At 40.2% G+C, this 18742-nt stretch overlaps 1 protein-coding gene across 1 annotated transcript; it reads left to right on the top strand.

Annotated features, from left to right (window-relative positions):
• Positions 1 to 13749: 13749 nt before the first annotated feature.
• Positions 13750 to 17252, top strand: KLF14 (KLF transcription factor 14). The gene has a single exon (XM_024250382.2). The coding sequence runs from the start codon at positions 13921 to 13923 to the stop codon at positions 14890 to 14892; it is 972 nt and encodes a 323-aa protein (XP_024106150.1). The 5' UTR covers positions 13750 to 13920; the 3' UTR covers positions 14893 to 17252.
• The last annotated feature ends 1490 nt before the right edge of the window (positions 17253 to 18742 follow it).

The following is an 18742-nucleotide window of genomic DNA, read 5'->3' as shown; positions in this document are numbered from 1 at the left end:
CCCGTCTCGGCCTCTCAAAGTGCTGGGATTACAGGCGTGAGCCACCACGCCCGGCCGTGGGAGTGATTTTTATTTTCCCCCAAATGATTAACTGTTGAATACTCTTTAATAAATTGTCTATCATTTCCCCCACTCACCTTTATCATATACTGAACTCTCACGTATAAATGGCTGTTTCTATATCACCTCCTTCTTCCACCAATTTACGGGTCAATTTCTATGACAATACCACACCGAATCAATTCTAAAGCTTTATGATATGTTTTAATACCTGCTAGAACAATGTTATTCCTCCTATTTTTTTCTCATCCGGATGAATTATTTTGCCAAATTTTATACAGAAACCTGCTGCTATGTTGAATGAAACAGTCTTAAATTTATAAATGTTTTGTAATAATTGTCTTTTATAGCATTGAGTTTTTCTGTTAAGAAACAGTGTGTTTCTCCACGTATTCACATCTTTATATGAGAACTTTAATTCAGCTGTATACTTTTCTTCACCAAGATCTTTATAGAGTCACCCTACCAAAATCTTACTAGCTCTCAAGTTTTTCTGACATTTTCCTTGGATTTTTCTAGGTACATGGAAACGTGCATCTGCAAAAAGTTACAGTTTTGTATATTACTTTCCAATACGTATTCATCTTCTTTCTTGGCTTTTTCCCCATTGTTGTACTGAATGGGATGTCTACTTTAATGCTAAGTGGTACTAGTAAAGGCTACCCTTGTATTGTTCCTAATTTTAATGGGAATGTTTCAAGTATTTCATGGTTAAGCATTATGTTTGTTGTAGATTTCCGCTGGAAACCCCTTTTCAAATATAAGATGCTTTCTTCTATGACTTCTTTACTAAGATCATTTTTTAAAACCAGGAATGTGTGCTACATCTTATCAACTGCTTTTTGAGGTGCCTATTATATATTTTCTCTTCAGAGAATACAATGAATTCTATTAATACGCTTTCACCATCCAACTACCATTCTTCTCCTGGAAAAAACTCAACTTGGGTATGATGCACTATTTTTAAAATACACTTCTAGATTTAGAAATTTTTTACTATGTTTGTGAGAATTAGTCTCTTTTTTTTGGATCCTATCTTTATCTGATTTCAGAACTAGGGTAATAAAAAAAAACAACCTCTTATGAATTGAAAAATTGTTCAATCTGTTTTATGGACTGTGACCATTATATAACATGGGAAATACCTATTTTTAGTTTTGGTAGCTCCAGTTGGCAAAACTACTTGGATCTGGTGTTTTGTTTTAAGTATACCTTTGATTATTTTTCCATTTATTTTCAGGTAATGGTCCATGGAGCTTTGCTCCTTACTGAACCACCTTTGGTAATTTGTGCATTTATGGATCAAACATTTTATCTTAATTTTAATTATATTTATTTAAAGTTGTACATAGTAATATTTGGCTTTTTCCACATTTCTTGATCCTTATATTAAGTATATCTTCTTTTTTTTTCTTAATCTGATTCACCAACCATTCATCTATTTTATTGGTCTTGCCAAATAAATAGCAATTGGTTTTATTAATGAAGCCCATTTGGGGTTTTTTAAAATTTCATTTATTTCTACTATTTTTGTTTTGGTTTTTTGAGATGGAATTTCGCACTTGTCGCCCAGCCTAGAGTGCAATGACATGGTCTCGGCTCACTGCAATCTCTGCCTCCCGGGTTTAAGCGATTCTCCTGCCTCAGCCTCCCTAGCAGGGATTACAGGCGCCTGCCACCACACCTGGCTAATTTTTGTATTTTTAGTACAGACAGGGTTTCACCATGTTGGCCAGGCTGGTCTCAAACTCCTGACCTCAGGTGATCCTCCTCCCTCAGCCTCCCAAAGTGCTGGGATTACAGGCATGAGCCAACATGCCTGGCCAATTTGTTTCTACTTTTATTTCTTTGGACTTATTTTTCCTGTTCTTTAACTCTTGAGTCAAAAACTTAGCTTGTTTATTTTCACAATTTCTGTTTTCTACAAGCACTCGAGGCTGCAAATCTTTCCATTTGTACCACTTTGGCAGTACTCACAAATCTTGGAATGTAGTGTGCTCATTTGTTCATTTCTAAGTAGTTTGTAATTTCAATTTTAATTCTTTTGTAATCCAAGTTAATTAGAAGTGTGCCTTCTCATTTTCAAGAGGATAGTGCTTTTTCTGTTTGTTGTTTTTTACTGTCTTCTTGTTGTTAAATAATAATTTTATGCATGTGGTCACTGTGTAGGTTGTATAATTTCTACTTTATAGAATCTATTGAAATTTTCTTTGTAAATATTCCACGTACATTTAAACTGAGTATATAAAACTTCTTATAATGTTATTAGAATCTTCTTTATCCTTATTTTTTTCTACTTGAAATGTTAATCTGGTTTGCTTTGTTGACATTTTCATAATATATCTGCTTTTGTTGTTCAATTTTAAATTCCTGGGTCATTTGTTTTAGATAAACAGCATATAGCTTTTTAGGGTTTTGAATTTTCTGCCCTCCCTTCTCTATTTTTTAAACTCAGTCTGAGGGGCTCTATCTTTTCATTTGGTTGGTTAATTCACTTTGTGATTATTGACACTTTGGACTAACTCCTGCATCTTATTTTGTGTTTTCTATTTACTGTACTTTGTTATTGTTTCTCCTTTTCTCCTCTTCCTTTTCTTGAACTGAGGACATTTTCCTTATTTAATGTTTTTTTTTAATGGTTAGGAAATTAGGTATCTTATTTCAATTTTTCCAGTGGTTACTCTTTCATTTGGTAGCACATATTTAAAATTATTTGATAAAATCAACATCTTCAATTACTCAACATGACTAGCTTCTCTCTGAACAAGTCAGGAACCTTTTCACGCCTCTACTTTTTTCCTTTGCCCTTTTGCTACCTCCCATGTAAAGACCATTAGGGATTTTAATTCCAGAATGTCAGATGGTTGTTATTTCTCTCTTTCCCTCCCTCCCTCTCTCTCCCCTTTCCCCCCAATCAATGATTATTTTAAATTATGCTGTGTTTTGTCACTGGGTTCCCTGTCCCCTGTGCCTTCCTCTTTGATTCATTTTTTCTTTCCAGAATACGATGTTTAGTTATTGTTCCAGACAGCGTGCTTGAGTGGTATATTTCCTGAACCTGAAAACTTCTGAAAGTGTTTTCGTTTTGCTCTCACACTGAATGATGGGTTCACCTGGGTATAGAATTCTAAGTTCAAAATAATTTTCCCTCAGAACCTTGAAAGCCTGGCTCCACTGCATCCACATGGCTGGAGAGGAGTGTCCCTCCTAATGGCCAAGATGCTCCCTGCTATCCTTTATTCTGGAGAGCAGAATAAAGGGGGAGTCCAGCCAGACGTTCCGAGGGCTGCATCCTCAGTCCACTCACTTATTTGGCAGATATGTTTTGTGTATCTAATATTCTGGCTGTGTTCTGCGATTTAAAAAAAAAAACATTTCACACACACAGAAAAGTACAGAGAATAATATGGCAAACAGCACTGTACCTATGCTCATATTGACAAATCTCATTTACCTAATTTGCTTCAGATTTTTTAAAAAATAAACAAATAACAAAAGAATCTGTTGAAACTCCATTCCCTTTCCTCTTGTACCAGAGATACTTACTGCTCTAAATTTGGTATTTATCACACCTGCTAATGTATTATACTTTTAATGTATGGGTATATTATGGACATATATGAATAATATGTGGATAACAATACATAATAATGAATACAGTGCTTACTACACGCCTATGTGTGGTCTAATCATATTACATGTATTAACTAATTAGTACAACCCAAATAAAGTAGATGTTATTCTCATTCCCTTTTATGAATGAAGCAAAGTAACTCAATCAAGGTCATGTAGTTGGTGAGTGATGGAAGCAGAATGTGGCAGGCTGGCTGCAGAGTCTGTACTATTAACAATTATAACGTGTTGATATAGTAATTATGATCATGTATTTACGTTGTGTAAAAGATATCATATTTGACACAGTCTTCTAAAATCTTAGATTTTTTTCATTCTATTTACTAAGCAGAAAGCATTATCCATGATCTAACTAGTTTTGGTCTATCTATCTAATCTAATCTAATCTATACATCTATCTATTTATTTATTTAGAGATGAGGTCTTGCCCTGTCGCCAGGCTGGAGTGCAGTGGCACCACCATAGCTCACTGTAACCTCGAACTCTTGGGCTCAAGTCTCCCAAGTAATTGGAACCACAGGCTCACGCTGCCACACCTGGCTATGATATTTATTTTTATTTTTTTAAGAGACAGGCCTTTGATATGTTGCCTCACTGCTTATTTTTATTACTGTGTAGTATTGCCTTACATTTTAATGAATAAGTTGCTTCAAAAATTTGCAGCAAATGGTGCTCTGAACGTATTTGTAGAAGTCTCCTAGGGTCAAGTACAAGAATTTCTCTACGGCATATAACTAAGGTACAAAAGTTCTAAGTTACAGAGTATGTATGAACACCATCATCTTGACAGGTTATCATCAAACTGTTGTGCCAATTTCTATTCGCTTCATGGGAAAGGAGAGGGTCCTATGCCTCATGCTGAGATTTGAATCTGGCTTGTTAGACTCCAAAGTCACCACACATACTGCTGAACTATTGAGCTATCATACTGCAGAATCTTAACACCACCCACTTTTTTTTCTGTCTCATACAAACATCTCAGTTGGACCTTTGCTCTCAGTCTCATTATATAAAAATATTTTCCAATTATTTGCTATGTGTCTTTACCTTCTATGTGCCCACAACACTACAGGCACTGAAAAAGTGTTTGAAATTCACCAAAGAAAAGCTCATCTGTTTTTCATAAGGTCACATATAGTTCATTTAGACTTGTAAATTAACATGAGCGTGAATGTCACAGGAAAGAAGTTCAGCGATCTAAAAGAAACCTGACAGCTAAGAACATAGAGGTTTTATCAAGAATGGAAATTGAACTTAAAAAAATTAGATATTAAATGATTAGATTTCCTAAAATATAAATCTTTGTTTTTACAGTTTGACACAAAACAATCAGTTTTAAATATATTTAGATAACATCTTGTGATCATTATAGTAAAAAACTATTAAACAAATAATTATACGTGGCATTTTGAAAAACTCTACTAAGAGTTACAATTTCTGTTCTCCAGAAACATATGTATAAAAACACATAGCTTTAAAAAATCCCTTTTATCCTGTTGCCCAGTCAGGGTAGCTGGACTTCATTGAACTATAAAAACATCAGACTATCCTGGCTACTCAGGAGGCTGAGGCAGGAGGATCGCTTGAGCCCAGAAGTTGAAGACCAGCCTGGGCAACATGGTGAGACTCTGTCTCAAAAAACAAAAACAAACAAAAAAAAAGCAGCATCTGACTCAGATCCAAGAGCCAACTTAGCTTCCCTATCTCCAAGTGTCCAAAAGCAAATTCCCAATTTCCACCTCCTATATCCTGCTTCTTCTAAAGCCGTCCCCATCTCAAAATGGAAACTATATTCTTCCAATTACTGGGCTGAAATCCTTGCAGTCATTCGTGAATCCTCACATTCTCTTATACCCTACATCCAACACCTTAGCAGATATCCCTCACTCTAGCTCCAAACAACATCCCGGATCTGACCGCACCTCACCACCTTCACTGGTCTAAACCACCATCATCTTTGTCTTGGAATTCTGCAATGGCATATTAACTGGTCTCCTGCTTCCACTCTTGTTTGCCATTGAGTCTACTAGCCACACAGCAACCAAGGTGAATCAATCCTCCTTAAGACTTCCCATCTCCCTCTCCACATTGTTTACAAGGCCCTACATGACCTGCCTTCCACTCAGCCTAGGCCCTGAACTCATTCTTCCCTTCCCTTAGTCTGTTTCAACCCTGTGCTAGGCAGAATAATAGCTCCCCACAGATGTCCAGATCCTAATACCCAGAACTCAGATGGAATAAAAGTTACTAATTAGTTGATCTTGAGATGGGGAGATTATACTGGATTCAAGTGGGACCAATGCAATCAGAAGGGTTCTTATAAGCAGAAATAAGGAGAAGAGTAGATCAGATTTATGCAAATCAGAGAACGACTCCACCCATCACTGCTGCCTTTACAGAGGGAGGAAGGGGTCCAAGAGACAGCTGCTTCTAGAAGCTAGAAAAGGGCAAGGAAACGAATTCTCACCCAGGATCTGCAAAGAATGCAGTCCTGGTGATCTCTTGATTTTAGTCAGTGAGACTGATTTTGGACTTCTGAACTAAAGAACTGTGAGAAACGGAATTTTTGTGTTTTAGGCCACTAAGTTTATGGTAATTTGTTACAGCAGCTGTAGAAAACTAGTGCAAGCCTCTAAGCTGCCCAGCACCCCACATGCTTCTGCTTCAAAACTTTCGCACTTCCTATTTTTCTCTTAAATTTCTGTAAGACTACTCCCTTCAGTTCACCTCATCCTAACGGTCTTGCCTAACCCCCATACACAAAATAACCCCTTTCAGAACTTGCTATCTCACTGCCCCTGTTTTACTGTTCTCCACAGCATCTGTCACTGAATATCTGAAATACTATGAATTTACTTACTTGGTTGTTATCAGGCTCTCTCACTAGGATGTAAGCTCCATGAGGGCAGAAACTGCTTTGTTCACTGCTCTATCACCAGTGCCTAAAACTATGCAAGGTGAAGAACAGTAAATATTTAGTAATATTTAGTAGAATAACCGCTAAATATTTGTTAAATCAATGAATGCCTGTGTAAAAGAAGGGATACAGTTTAGATTGTGGGTGTCGGGATTCTCAGAGGAAGTGAAAATGGATGAATGATACATAGGAATTATTCAGGCAAAAAGTGAAGGCAAGAGCAGTTTAGGTTTAAGAAGCAGCATATGCAAAGATTTTACAGTTTGAACATTCGAGGAATTAGTGTTTTCAAAGGCCAGTGAAAGCTGGAATACAGTGAGTGAGTAAGAGGTCAGGTAGAAAGGGAAATAGGAGCCAGATCATTGCCCCCCGTTTTGAATTTGTCTTAACTATGACAGGAAGGTTTTGATGACTTCACCATGTAGCAACTATATGGGGAAGACACTGGAATGGAGCAAGAGTGAAGTAGAGGAACTAGTTAAGGGAACCCAATATTATGACAGTTTAATCAAAAGCTGATGTTGATTTGGATTAGGGTACTGGCAGGAAAAATGAGAAAAGAGATGGTCAAGACACATTTTGAAAGCAGAATAACCAAACTTGAAGGTTAATTAAATGTTGGGGCTGATGGAGAGGGAAGTGTCAAGAATGACCCCAGTTTCCTGGTTTAAGGAGCAGGAGTGGATGAAAGTGCTGTGTACTAAGACAGGGAAGAATACAGTAAGAGTAGATTTGGGGTAGAATTTGACTTTTTAATCTATTGTTTGAAATCTCAATGAGACACTCCAGGAAGGCTGGGGAGATGTCAAGTAGTTAAGACTCTCTGACATCTCTGGAAAAGAGATCTGGGCTAAAGAGTATAAAATTTATAAGTTCTTGGGATACAGGTGTACTTAAACCATGGAAAATGTTTAAAATTACCTAGAGAGAGTGGGTAGGATTGAGAGAAGGAGACCTAGGATACAGTTATGCAGAATTTTAAATTTCAGAGATTAGGTAAAGAGGTGGAATAAGTAATTAAGACTTAAACTGTTAAGGAACAGTTAGAAAGATGAAGAAAGCCCAAAAGAATGTAATATCACAGAAGCCAAAAGATGAGAATGTTTCAAGGATTGCTCAACTGCTGAGAGTTCTAGTTATTTGAGGACTGAATTTAGCAACAAGGGGGTCAATGTTAATTTTTTTCTCCTTTTGAGAAAAGAAAGCTTTGAAAATTACAGTAAAGTATGTAAAATATAAAATTTCTCACTTTAACCATTTTTAAATGTACAGTTCAGTAGTGTTAAGGACATTTGCATTGTGTGGTGCGTCAATGCTGATCCTGACAAGAATTTCTGTAGCAAAGTGAGGGTTCGATATTGAAGCAAACTTAATAATCCATGGAGGTAAGGAATTGGTGACAGAATATACTCGGCACTTCAGAAATTTGGCTTTCATGGGCAACCTAACTATGTAGCAGTAGCTAGAAGACAAAGGAGAGTTGAGAGAGACAGAGGGATTTTTTTTTTAGCTGAAGGTATTAATCCATTATTGAATGTTGATTCAAATTATTCTGTACAGAAGAAAAAACAGATGATGTTGGAGAGAGAGAAGGTATGTTATAGATTGTGAATCTTGAGAAAGCAAGAGATAATGGAGCTAGAACTAGAACAGACTAGCTTTTGCCAAAAGGCGGGAAGGAGAAAGGCAACAGATGCAAACTGGTGTGCAGTATTTCTAGGAATGTTTAATGTCTGTTTGGGATTAATAATCATAAATGAATAGTAATACTAATCTGTCAGCTTGTACATTCCTATTCATTTATTCTACTATATTTATGTAACACCTACTATGTACATCCCCTGAACTACTTGTGACCAAAAGAATGGACCAGTCAGCTGTTCAAGGCCTTCAGGAACATCTCTTTGATGTTGTTCCTGGAAGCTTCTGAATGGGCTTGGGAGAGATAATATTTTGGTAACATTTACTTCAAGGCCACAGTATATGCTGCATTAAAAAATTACCCTTATTCTACTTTCCTTTTCAAATAATCCCCAATTATACTTCCAGACCCAGTTCCTGAGAGGTTACACAAGGAGCACTGGTTAGAGAATAGTTCAAGTGATACAATGCCAGGGAAATCCAGGGACAGCACCCTTCCAAAAATTTCATATTTAAGAAATCACAGTGGAATTATAAAGTATTTAGCACTGAATGGCAATAAAAGCACTATTTTAAAAACTTGCAGGATACAGATAAAGCAAGGGAAATTTCTCTTTAAGGGAAATTTATAGCCCTTAATTATATATTAGAAAATAAGAAACACTGGAAATGAATTGATAGGTATTTAACTTGAAAAGCACTTAAGGTGCTAAGGAATAACACGTTAAACTCAATGAAAATGTAAGTGAGGGATTAATAAAAATAAATATAGAAATTAAACAAATATATACATTTTAAAAGAAACAGATATATGATCAACAAAAGCTGCCTACTTGTAAAGACTACAGACAAACCTCTATGTTTGTCTGAATATACAGACAAATCTCTATAAGTTTGTCTGAATATACAGACAAATCTTTGTTAAGACAAAAAAGAAAAAATAGAGAATTCACAAATATATGATATCAATAATGAAAAATAGGGTATAACTACAGACACCATAAAGAATGTTTAAAGAGAATACCATGAACCATATACCAACATTTTAAAGGTTTAAATGTAGTATCTAATTTTTTAGGAAAAAAAAAAGTGAATCATCAAAATTGATTGAAGAAATAGAAAACCCAAAGAAACCAACAATCATTAGAGAAATTAAATTGAATTTTCAAAATATGATAGTTTCACAGATGAGATTTACCAAATAATCAAGGAACAAATCATACCTATCTCATCCAAACTGTCACAGAATATAGAAAAAGAAGGAAATTTCCAAATGCATTTTCCTTCTTGCACAAAGAGCAAGAAAGGAAAGTTTTAAACCAATGTCACTTATGAACATCGATGCTAAAATAAAATACACGAAGCACTGTATTAATAAATAACAGTACATTAAGGCAAAGCAGGGTTCAACTCAGGAACGCAAGGGTAGGTTCACATTAGAAATATCTATCAATGTGACCTGTCACTTTAACATAGCAAAGATAAAACCTGTAATCATCTCAATATCTTTAGAAAAAGCATTTAATAACATTTCAATATTCATTTCATGGTTTAACAATATTCCTACTTTAAGCATAAATGGGATAGAAGGAAACTGATAAAGGGTTTCCACCAAAGACTTACAACAAATATCATAATTATGACACATGAGAAACATTTTCAATCAGATAAAAATAGGAAAACAATGCTTGTACTCACCCTTACTATTTGATGTTATATTGAAGGTCCCAGCCCATGCAAGGAGATAAGAAAGGGGAAAATGTATTAGGGGTGTTATTTATAGATAATATTATCATCTACATGAAAACACAAGAGAATCTACAAATAAACTATTTAACTAATAAGTTCAGCATGTTTGCCAACATTATCTAACACAGTTTTAAGGTTATTTCAAAATCTACGGGATCTCTACCAATGACAGTAGCAGCAATGACCAATTTAACCATTTAATAGAAAAGACATCTCACTTATAATAGCAGCAAAAGCTGTAAGGTACAATAGGAGTAAGTCTAACAAAGAGGTACAATACTTTTATAAACAAATTATAAAACGTTATTGAAAGACATTTAAAAATCAGAATAATATTAATGTACTAGTTGGCTCAATTTTATGAAGTTGTCATGGCTCCCAAATTTTAACCTATAAATTTAACTAAGCAAAATACCAAAAGAGTTTTTCAATGCAACTTGACAAACTAATGCTAAAGTTAGTATAGAAGAATAGAAGTCCAAAAACAGTCTATACATTCATGAAACTAATAAAGCAGATTCTACAGGTATCAACATGGGTAGCTCTCAAAATCACATTGAGGGAGAAAAGCAAGTTGCAAAATGATGTGCACGTTACCTACCAATTTTTTAAATGAACAAAGAGAGGATATGTCCTTCTACACATCAAGATTTACAAAGCCATAGTAATTAAGACTGTGGTATTGGCTCAAATTTGGTTTGATCAGTGGAAAAGGACAAACTAGAAACATATCCATGAATACATAGAAATTTAATTTACAATCATGGTGGCATTACACATTAATAGGGACACGAAGGACTGTTCAGTAAACCGGGTTACCACACGCCTTCCATATGGGGGTTGGGGGAAAAGGGAGGAGTAAAATTATTAAATTTCTACTTTACACCATTCAAAAAAAATAAGTCCCAGATAGATCAATCTCATGTGTGGAAGGCAAAACTTTAAAACATTAAGGAAGAAGACATAAGAGGCTACCTTTATGCATCAGGTATGGAGAGGTTTCTTTAATAATCCACAAATGACACTATAAAGAAAGAGATCAATGAGTATGAGTAATTTTAAATTGTCTATAGTACAAAAGACATCAAAAGCAGTTAAAAGACAAGCCACAGACTGAGACAATATATTTAATGTTTATATGCATGAATTCCTACAAATCAGGAGGAAAAAAGATAAAATATACACGATCTACCGAAAAAAACGAACGAGGACTGTGAAAAAACAAATCACATACTTGGAAACCTCAATAACCAACAAACATATGGGAAAAAATGCTTAACTTCACTAGCAGTGAGGGAAATTCAAATAAAACAACAAGATACTGTTTTTTAAAATAATCAAATTGGCAGGAATAATAAAAATCTGAATCTAGAAAGTGTTGAAGATCATGTGAGGGAAACATGAACTGTCACACACTGCTGATGGGTGTGCAAATTGAAGCATTTGGCAGTCTCTCGCAAAACTGAAAATGTGTGTGGAGCCCGGCGATTCCCCATCTAGGTAGATACATAGAGAAATTCTCACATATGTGCAAAGGAAACATGTACAAGTAGTACCAAAATATTGGCAGCAGTTTAATATTCATCAATAGTGGAATGAATAAACAGGACACATTTGTATGCATGGATCCACACTATACCAATTAAAATGAATGAACTGGGTCTATATTTATCAACACGAAGAGAAAAAATAAAAACATACCATGAAGGAAAAAAACAAGTCCAAGAATAATATGCACAGCCTAACACGAGGTTTGTACATTTAAAAAAATCATATAAGCCAATATTCTGCATTTTATAGATTCACATCCAGTTAAAGTGTAAAACCCAGATTGGAAAGTTACATACCAAATTCATGTTAGTTTTTGCCTTTGGGGAAAAGGGTGGAGAATGGTATTGGGGGCAGTACAAGGGGACCTTCAATTTTATCAGAAATGTTGAATATTTAATAGATCTGAGGGAGATATGACAAAATGTTAACATATTCATTATATGAGACAGGTATATGGGTGCTTGTAATGTTCTCTCTGCATTTTAAATATCTTCACTTTTTTTAAAATAATAAAATTAAAACAGCTAGTAAATCATTCTATCTGATAGATTTTAACGTGTAGATTAATGAAGAGTTAATCGTCTAGAGGAACTTCAGAAAAATTAACTGTTTTGCAATGGAATCGCCTTAAAAATAATAACACTGACAATATTATTTAAAAACTGCTGAAATGAATAAAGTAGATTCTATAGGTGTCAACCTGGATAGCTGTCAAAATCATATTGAGGGAAAAAAGTTGCAAAATGATATGTATACTAGTGAACCATTTACTTAAAAATTTTAATAAATAAGCATGAATATATACATATATTTACATGTATAATTAGGTAATACGGGTATCAAAACAAATGCAGATTAAATAACCACTTTATAATACTAATTACCTAGAAAAGTGAAGAGGGAGAAAGGTGAATGGGACTGGGGAGGGAAATAAAGTGACATTCAACTCTATCTGTAATGTTTAATATAAATAAAAACATGAAACAACTATAACAAAAATTTCACATTTGATTATCCTAGGCAGTAAATACACGAACGTATGTTATTCTTGATACACACGTATTAATTTTCAAAAGAAAAAGTACTGAAGAACTACAAATAAAATGCACACAATTCACTCATATAAAAGCTTGTATACATCAAAAACTAAGATATGATTATTTTTAGAAATTATCCTGTTTGTTTTTCTATGTGGTTTCACATTTTTAAAAAGAAAAACGAGGGAAAAAATGAAAGCAATGAAGACACGTAAAAGAAACCGTATATGCATTTGATTATAAAAAAGGCAAACCTCCACAATCACAAAACACCATATGAGCATTCTATATCATGTGCTGCATTTCCTTACTTTTAACTTTCGTCAAAAGCAAATTACAAGATACTGTCTAATTGGAAACGTGATTTTCTATTATTAAAATGGTGGGAGTCCATTTTAATGTGTTTATCTCGCCGCTAGACTATAATTTATATCTCAGCGTTTAAATTTGTTTGGATGCCAGTGACAGGTTAATGCAGTTTAAACATGCATTTTTCTTTCGTTGGCTGAATAGTTAAATCGTTACCCAAATGATTTTAAGTTTCAATTTCAACCGGGAGAGGATTCCTTGCTTTTCCAAGGTTAAAACTGTTTCTGGTTCGAGATGCTATTAATTAATCGCTACGTAGCGGATCTATTTAGGGAACTGCTCCCGGCCCCGGGTTCACAGTTGAGCTGCTCAATGAGAAAACTTTTTTTGCTACAGACTTGGGGATATTTGCAATTTAGTCTGAGAGCGGCGAACGGGGAATGAAATGGAATTCCAGACCACTTCGCTAACAATCGCAATTATGAACGGAAAGACATGTCAGGTATTAGCCATTTTTTTCCTTAAAAAAAAAAAAAACTTTCTGGGACTCCGCGGGACACCCAGCTGGCGACCGACCAGCGGGCGGCGGGCGGCGGGCGGCGGGCTGCGGGGAGGGGGGGCGAGGCTGCGGCAGCCCAGAAGTTCCGACCGGGGAGTTTCGCTCTGTTACCATTACCTGGCTCGCCGGCAGAAGAAAGAACGCGGAGACAAGATAATTTCTGAGGCTGTTAAACATGACTTAGCCGGGGGGCCGCGCGTTCCGAGGGGGTGTCCTGCGGGCCGGGGCGGGTCTCTGCCGCCCCCGCGGGCTCCGGTGCGTCAGGGGCGCGTCAGGCGGGGCGGGCTCCGCGCGGGCGGCGGCGGCAGCGGCGGCTGCGGCGGCTGCGGCAGCGGGCGGCGGGCGGCGAGCACCCGGCCTCCTGCTTCTCGCTCCGAGGCTGCGGGACGGACGCTCCCGGGAACTCCCTCGCCCGCGGCCGGCCGCGTTCGGACGGCGCTCGCCGGCGGCCGGGCGGTCTCAGCATGTCGGCCGCTGTGGCGTGCTTGGACTACTTCGCCGCCGAGTGCCTGGTGTCCATGTCCGCGGGCGCCGTGGTTCACCGCCGCCCGCCGGACCCCGAGGGCGCGGGCGGAGCCGCAGGCTCGGAGGTGGGTGCGGCGCCGCCGGAGTCCGCTCTGCCGGGTCCGGGGCCACCGGGGCCCGCGTCGGTCCCCCCGCTCCCGCAGGTCCCCGCCCCCAGCCCCGGCGCGGGCGGCGCCGCGCCCCACCTGCTGGCTGCAAGCGTCTGGGCGGACTTGCGCGGCAGCTCTGGCGAGGGCTCCTGGGAGAACTCGGGGGAAGCTCCACGCGCCTCGTCCAGCTTCTCCGACCCGATCCCGTGCTCCGTCCAGACCCCGTGCTCCGAGCTGGCTCCCGCCTCCGGCGCCGCGGCGGTCTGCGCTCCCGAGAGCTCCTCCGATGCGCCCGCCGTCCCGAGCGCGCCTGCCGCCCCGGGCGCACGAGCAGCCTCTGGTGGGGTCTCTGGAGGGGCCCTAGGGGCCGGCCCCGCCCCCGCCGCGGATCAGGTGCCCCGTAGGAGGCCTGTCACACCTGCTGCCAAGCGCCACCAATGCTCCTTCCCGGGCTGCACCAAAGCCTATTACAAGTCGTCGCACCTCAAGTCCCACCAGCGCACCCACACGGGTGAGCGCCCTTTCTCCTGCGACTGGCTCGACTGCGACAAGAAGTTTACGCGTTCCGACGAGCTGGCCCGCCACTACAGGACGCACACGGGCGAGAAGCGCTTCTCCTGCCCCCTCTGCCCCAAGCAGTTCTCCCGGAGCGACCACCTGACCAAGCATGCTCGCCGCCACCCAACCTATCATCCAGATATGATCGAGTACCGGGGACGTCGTCGAACTCCCCGCATCGACCCGCCACTCACCAGCGAGGTGGAAAGCTCCGCCTCCGGCTCCGGTCCCGGCCCGGCGCCCAGCTTCACTACCTGCCTGTAGGACAGTCATTGCTGTCAGTCTTACCCTCAAGGATGATCCCCCAGGCCGTTGTCCCTGCTTTCTCTCTGCCCATCCCTCTTTCCCAGAGTCATTACACCAAGGCACAGACTGGTTCCTCTGCTCTGAGGGTGGGTCCAGGCAGACATGTGGACTCTGGGGAGGTACTGGGGGCCGGAAAATAGCGGGAATTCTTGCAACGCGTATATCATCCTAAAAGTGGGGGTTGCCTCAGGACAGCCCCCAGGAACTGATAAGAAGGGATGAACTCCGGTACTCTCCAGAGTACTGAAGATTCTCCCCTCCCTGGAACCAGGGATGTGAAACTGGAATTCTCAGATGCCTGAGGAGCTCCCAGTCTCAAAGGACTCTGGTGTCTCACCCATCCACCAGGGCGGACCTTGGAGAGGGTGTCAGGGGTGGCAGTCTTGGAAATGTCCAGGACTGGGATGGTGAGAGGCCTTTGGAAACAGAAATGATTTCTATTTCTGTAAACAGCAATGTTTACTAATTTATTTTTACCATCTTTTAAATAGGGATCCCAGGTTGATGGAAGGCTAATGCCCTCCACTCCCCCAATTGCCCCAGCTACCTCTGCTAGGAGAGGCCACATAAGCTCCATGTAGATGTGTGGCTGGGAGATGCTTCTTGATGTCTGGGGTGTGAGTCTGTTTGCAGGTCCTATTGCATGATTTGGAACCCTGCGCTTGCGTCGTAGCCCTTCTCCCTATTTGGATTCCTACTTGAGGATGGTAACTTCCTGGCTCCCTCTCACGCTGAGATTGGTTAAACAATTTGAAAACAACCGTAAAGGCACCAGAAAGAAAGGGGTGGTCCAGACTAGTTCCCCCTTCACTCAGAGAGAAAACTCAAGCGACCTTAAGGTTGGGCGGGGCCCAAAACAAGACCGTTCATAACCATTGATAACTTTCAGGGAAATAGAGGCGTGTGGACACAGCTGCCCCACCTTATGTAATCTCAGGAGTGGTAGATTCTGTTAATTTCCTAGTGGCTAACTAGGGGGTTATTTCCCTCAGAGTCTGCAGATTTTCGTTTCTGAAACAGGTGAGTTGGTGGATGGGAGAGGGAAGGGTAACAGACTGGTTTCTTCCAAGGAGCTGGCTGCCTTGGATTTGAGGAAAGAGTAGCAAGGTGATAGCTGTTATCAAATAGGAGGAACTTTCTCCTCTGACCATATAAGTCCCTCCAAGTTATATCCTCAGGGCCCCTCTCCCAATAAGAAGGAATCAAACATCAACAGTATTTGTTTTTTCTATATGTGTCTCTGCTGCTGTGGATGAAATCATTGACCACTCTGCTTGTGTATGTATGAATGTGTATATATGTGACCCTTTCTTTAGAGATGAGGCTGAAAGGCATTTCCTGCCCTGGGAGATCCCCTCTGGCCCCCTCTGAATATTTTGCAATAGTCTATCACTGACATTTGGGGAAGATGCTGTAATCTCATAGGACCCTAACGGGCATCTGGTTAAACAAACTGCTTTCCCCTATTTTGCAGATGAGGATACTGAAGACTAGATAAGCTCAAAGTCATATGCTGGGTTGCTGGGAAGAGCCATGACTAGAACTTAGGTGTCTGGCCTGCTAAGTGACTCTTTCCCTCACACTTGATTACCCCATCTCTTCCTCCTCTCTGGGACCTTAGTCCCTCCCTCGCTCCCTATTCTGTATGGCTTCTATGTACCTTCACATGTTGATTGAATTTGCCTATTGTGTTTGACCCAAAAGCCCTTTTCTTAACTGGTTACGTTCCCTCCTTTCACACCATGTGGACATAAAGTGAGAATGACTTTTTGGCATCCTAGGAGAGACTTTCTCTTTGGACCTGCTAGGTTAATTTTCAGTGTGAATTCCCTTCTTTTTCTGGTCCTGGGCATTCCGGCATCCTCAAGAGAGTGAATGATACAAACATGGCATTGGGACTATACTAAGTGCTCCTACACCAAGTGAGGGAGGAGTCCTTAGAAAGGACCCAAAGAGTATGGCCTATGACCGTGAAAAGGTTCAGTATTTCCTAATGAAGGCTAAGCAGGGAAGCTGGGGCTGTTGAGTTACATGTGGGAGGAGAAGGCCCCCACTGTGACAGTGATTTTTGGTAGTGGAAGGAGTCCTCTCTTTGCTCTGTTTGTCTCTTCAGCTAGGGCTGGATAGCTAGGGCACTGTGGGTCCTATTGAAGACTACTGTTTCCTCTTTGTCCTTTTCAGTTGAAGATCTGCCATTGGGTAAGTGGACCAAAGAAGCTAACAGGAATTTCCGCTAACCATTCTGAAATTGGTTTCAAGAAAGCTTGGCTTTTCCAATCACCTGTTGATAAATAACTTTTGATTCTCAAGCTCCCAAATAGTGTCCTTATTTGGGTTCTTGTACATTGGGGACTTTTATCTGGGGATGGCCTCTGACAATCTCAATGTGACATGTCTTTCATTGGTAAAACTGACTCCTCCCAGGTCTTGAGGTGGTGGGGAAGGAGATACTCAGCACATACATGGGAGTAGCCAGATACAAGGTTTTAGGTAGGTCTTTCTTAGTCTGAGTATTATTGTTACCTTTTTCACTCCAGCAACCAGAGAGTTCTCAAGGAATAGTTAGTGAAATGCCATGAAAAGGGCTTCCTAATTTTATTGGTGTTTCTTTGGTTTCTTTTTGTTAATCAGATGTACTCACTCAATGAGTGAGTACATATGGGGGTTGGTTGGGGTCAGACTGAACCTCTGAGCCATTGCCCCATCCCTGCCATCCACAGTTCGTATGTAGGAATGACCTAGTAGCAGAAACTATTCATAGACCTCTTCCTGAAATATGGGTTGGAGGCTGGGAATGAGTTCTAGGTCAGACCTTGGTTGTGAGGGAGTTGAATCCCCTGCTTCTGCTGGGAGGATGTGAAGAATACAGGCTTTGCCCCCACCCATGGAGGCAAGAATATGTCATTTGTCCCTATTTCCCTGTTCTTCTCCAAGCAGGGAACCATTCTGGAATATCATTTTTGACCCCCATCTCTACCTCTACACACTTCTCCCCAAAGGAGAAATGATTGTATTCTCTGATGGAGACATGGGGGGGTCATTGTACACACACACTCTTAAGTTCTGTCTTTTGCACCTCCCTGCCCGCAGTGTGCATGCACTTCACTCAGATCCTGCTTCCATAGGGTAAACACACCTGCTGAGCCCCAGACCTGCCTTCTAGAGGCAGGTCTGAAGAACACCTCTCTCTGTTCCTACTTTTGGGGCAGCTCTGTTCCTTGCTGCTATCCAGGTAAGTATTTCCACTGTATGTTTTTCTCTGGGTAGTCCAGATCCAAGACCAGGAATTAGGAGGGGTGGGGGAGACAGTGTATTAGAAAACTCAGTTTTGACCATGATACAGCTTAATCAGCAAAGTAACAGTTGACCCTTGAGCAACATGAGTTTCACCTGCACAAGTCCACTTATGTGCAGATTTTTTTCAACCAAACACAGTTCAAAAATAGAGTATTTGTGGGATGCAGAGCCTGCTCATATGCTGTTCTCTACACATATACAAAAAGTCACATGCGAATAGAGTATGAAACTTCATATAGATGGGTTTCACAGGGCCAGTTGGGCTTGGGTATGCATGAATTTTGGTATACGCAGGGATCCTGGAACCAATCCCCAGTGTATACCGAGGGATGACTGTACTGATATTTTGACCCTCATTATCTGATTCTTATATCTATTATTCATTTGGCTGATAACATAGAGGGGAAAGAGGTAGAATTAATTTTCTCCCTTAGGCCCCACCACATTGAGATGTGCCTTGCCTGTTAAATCTTGAGAAATAGGCACTTCACCTGGAATTAGGGAATCAAAA

Source organism: Pongo abelii, chromosome 6 (assembly GCF_028885655.2).
Source record: "Pongo abelii isolate AG06213 chromosome 6, NHGRI_mPonAbe1-v2.0_pri, whole genome shotgun sequence".
NCBI classification, from domain to species: Eukaryota; Metazoa; Chordata; class Mammalia; order Primates; family Hominidae; genus Pongo; species Pongo abelii.
Note: the sequence above shows the minus strand (reverse complement) of the source record. Positions and strands in the feature narration are given on the sequence as shown.

Bases quoted from the DNA above. Each gene is read 5' to 3' on its own strand.
- KLF14 (XM_024250382.2), top strand. From the start codon at position 13,921: ATGTCGGCCGCTGTGGCGTGCTTGGACTACTTCGCCGCCGAGTGCCTG.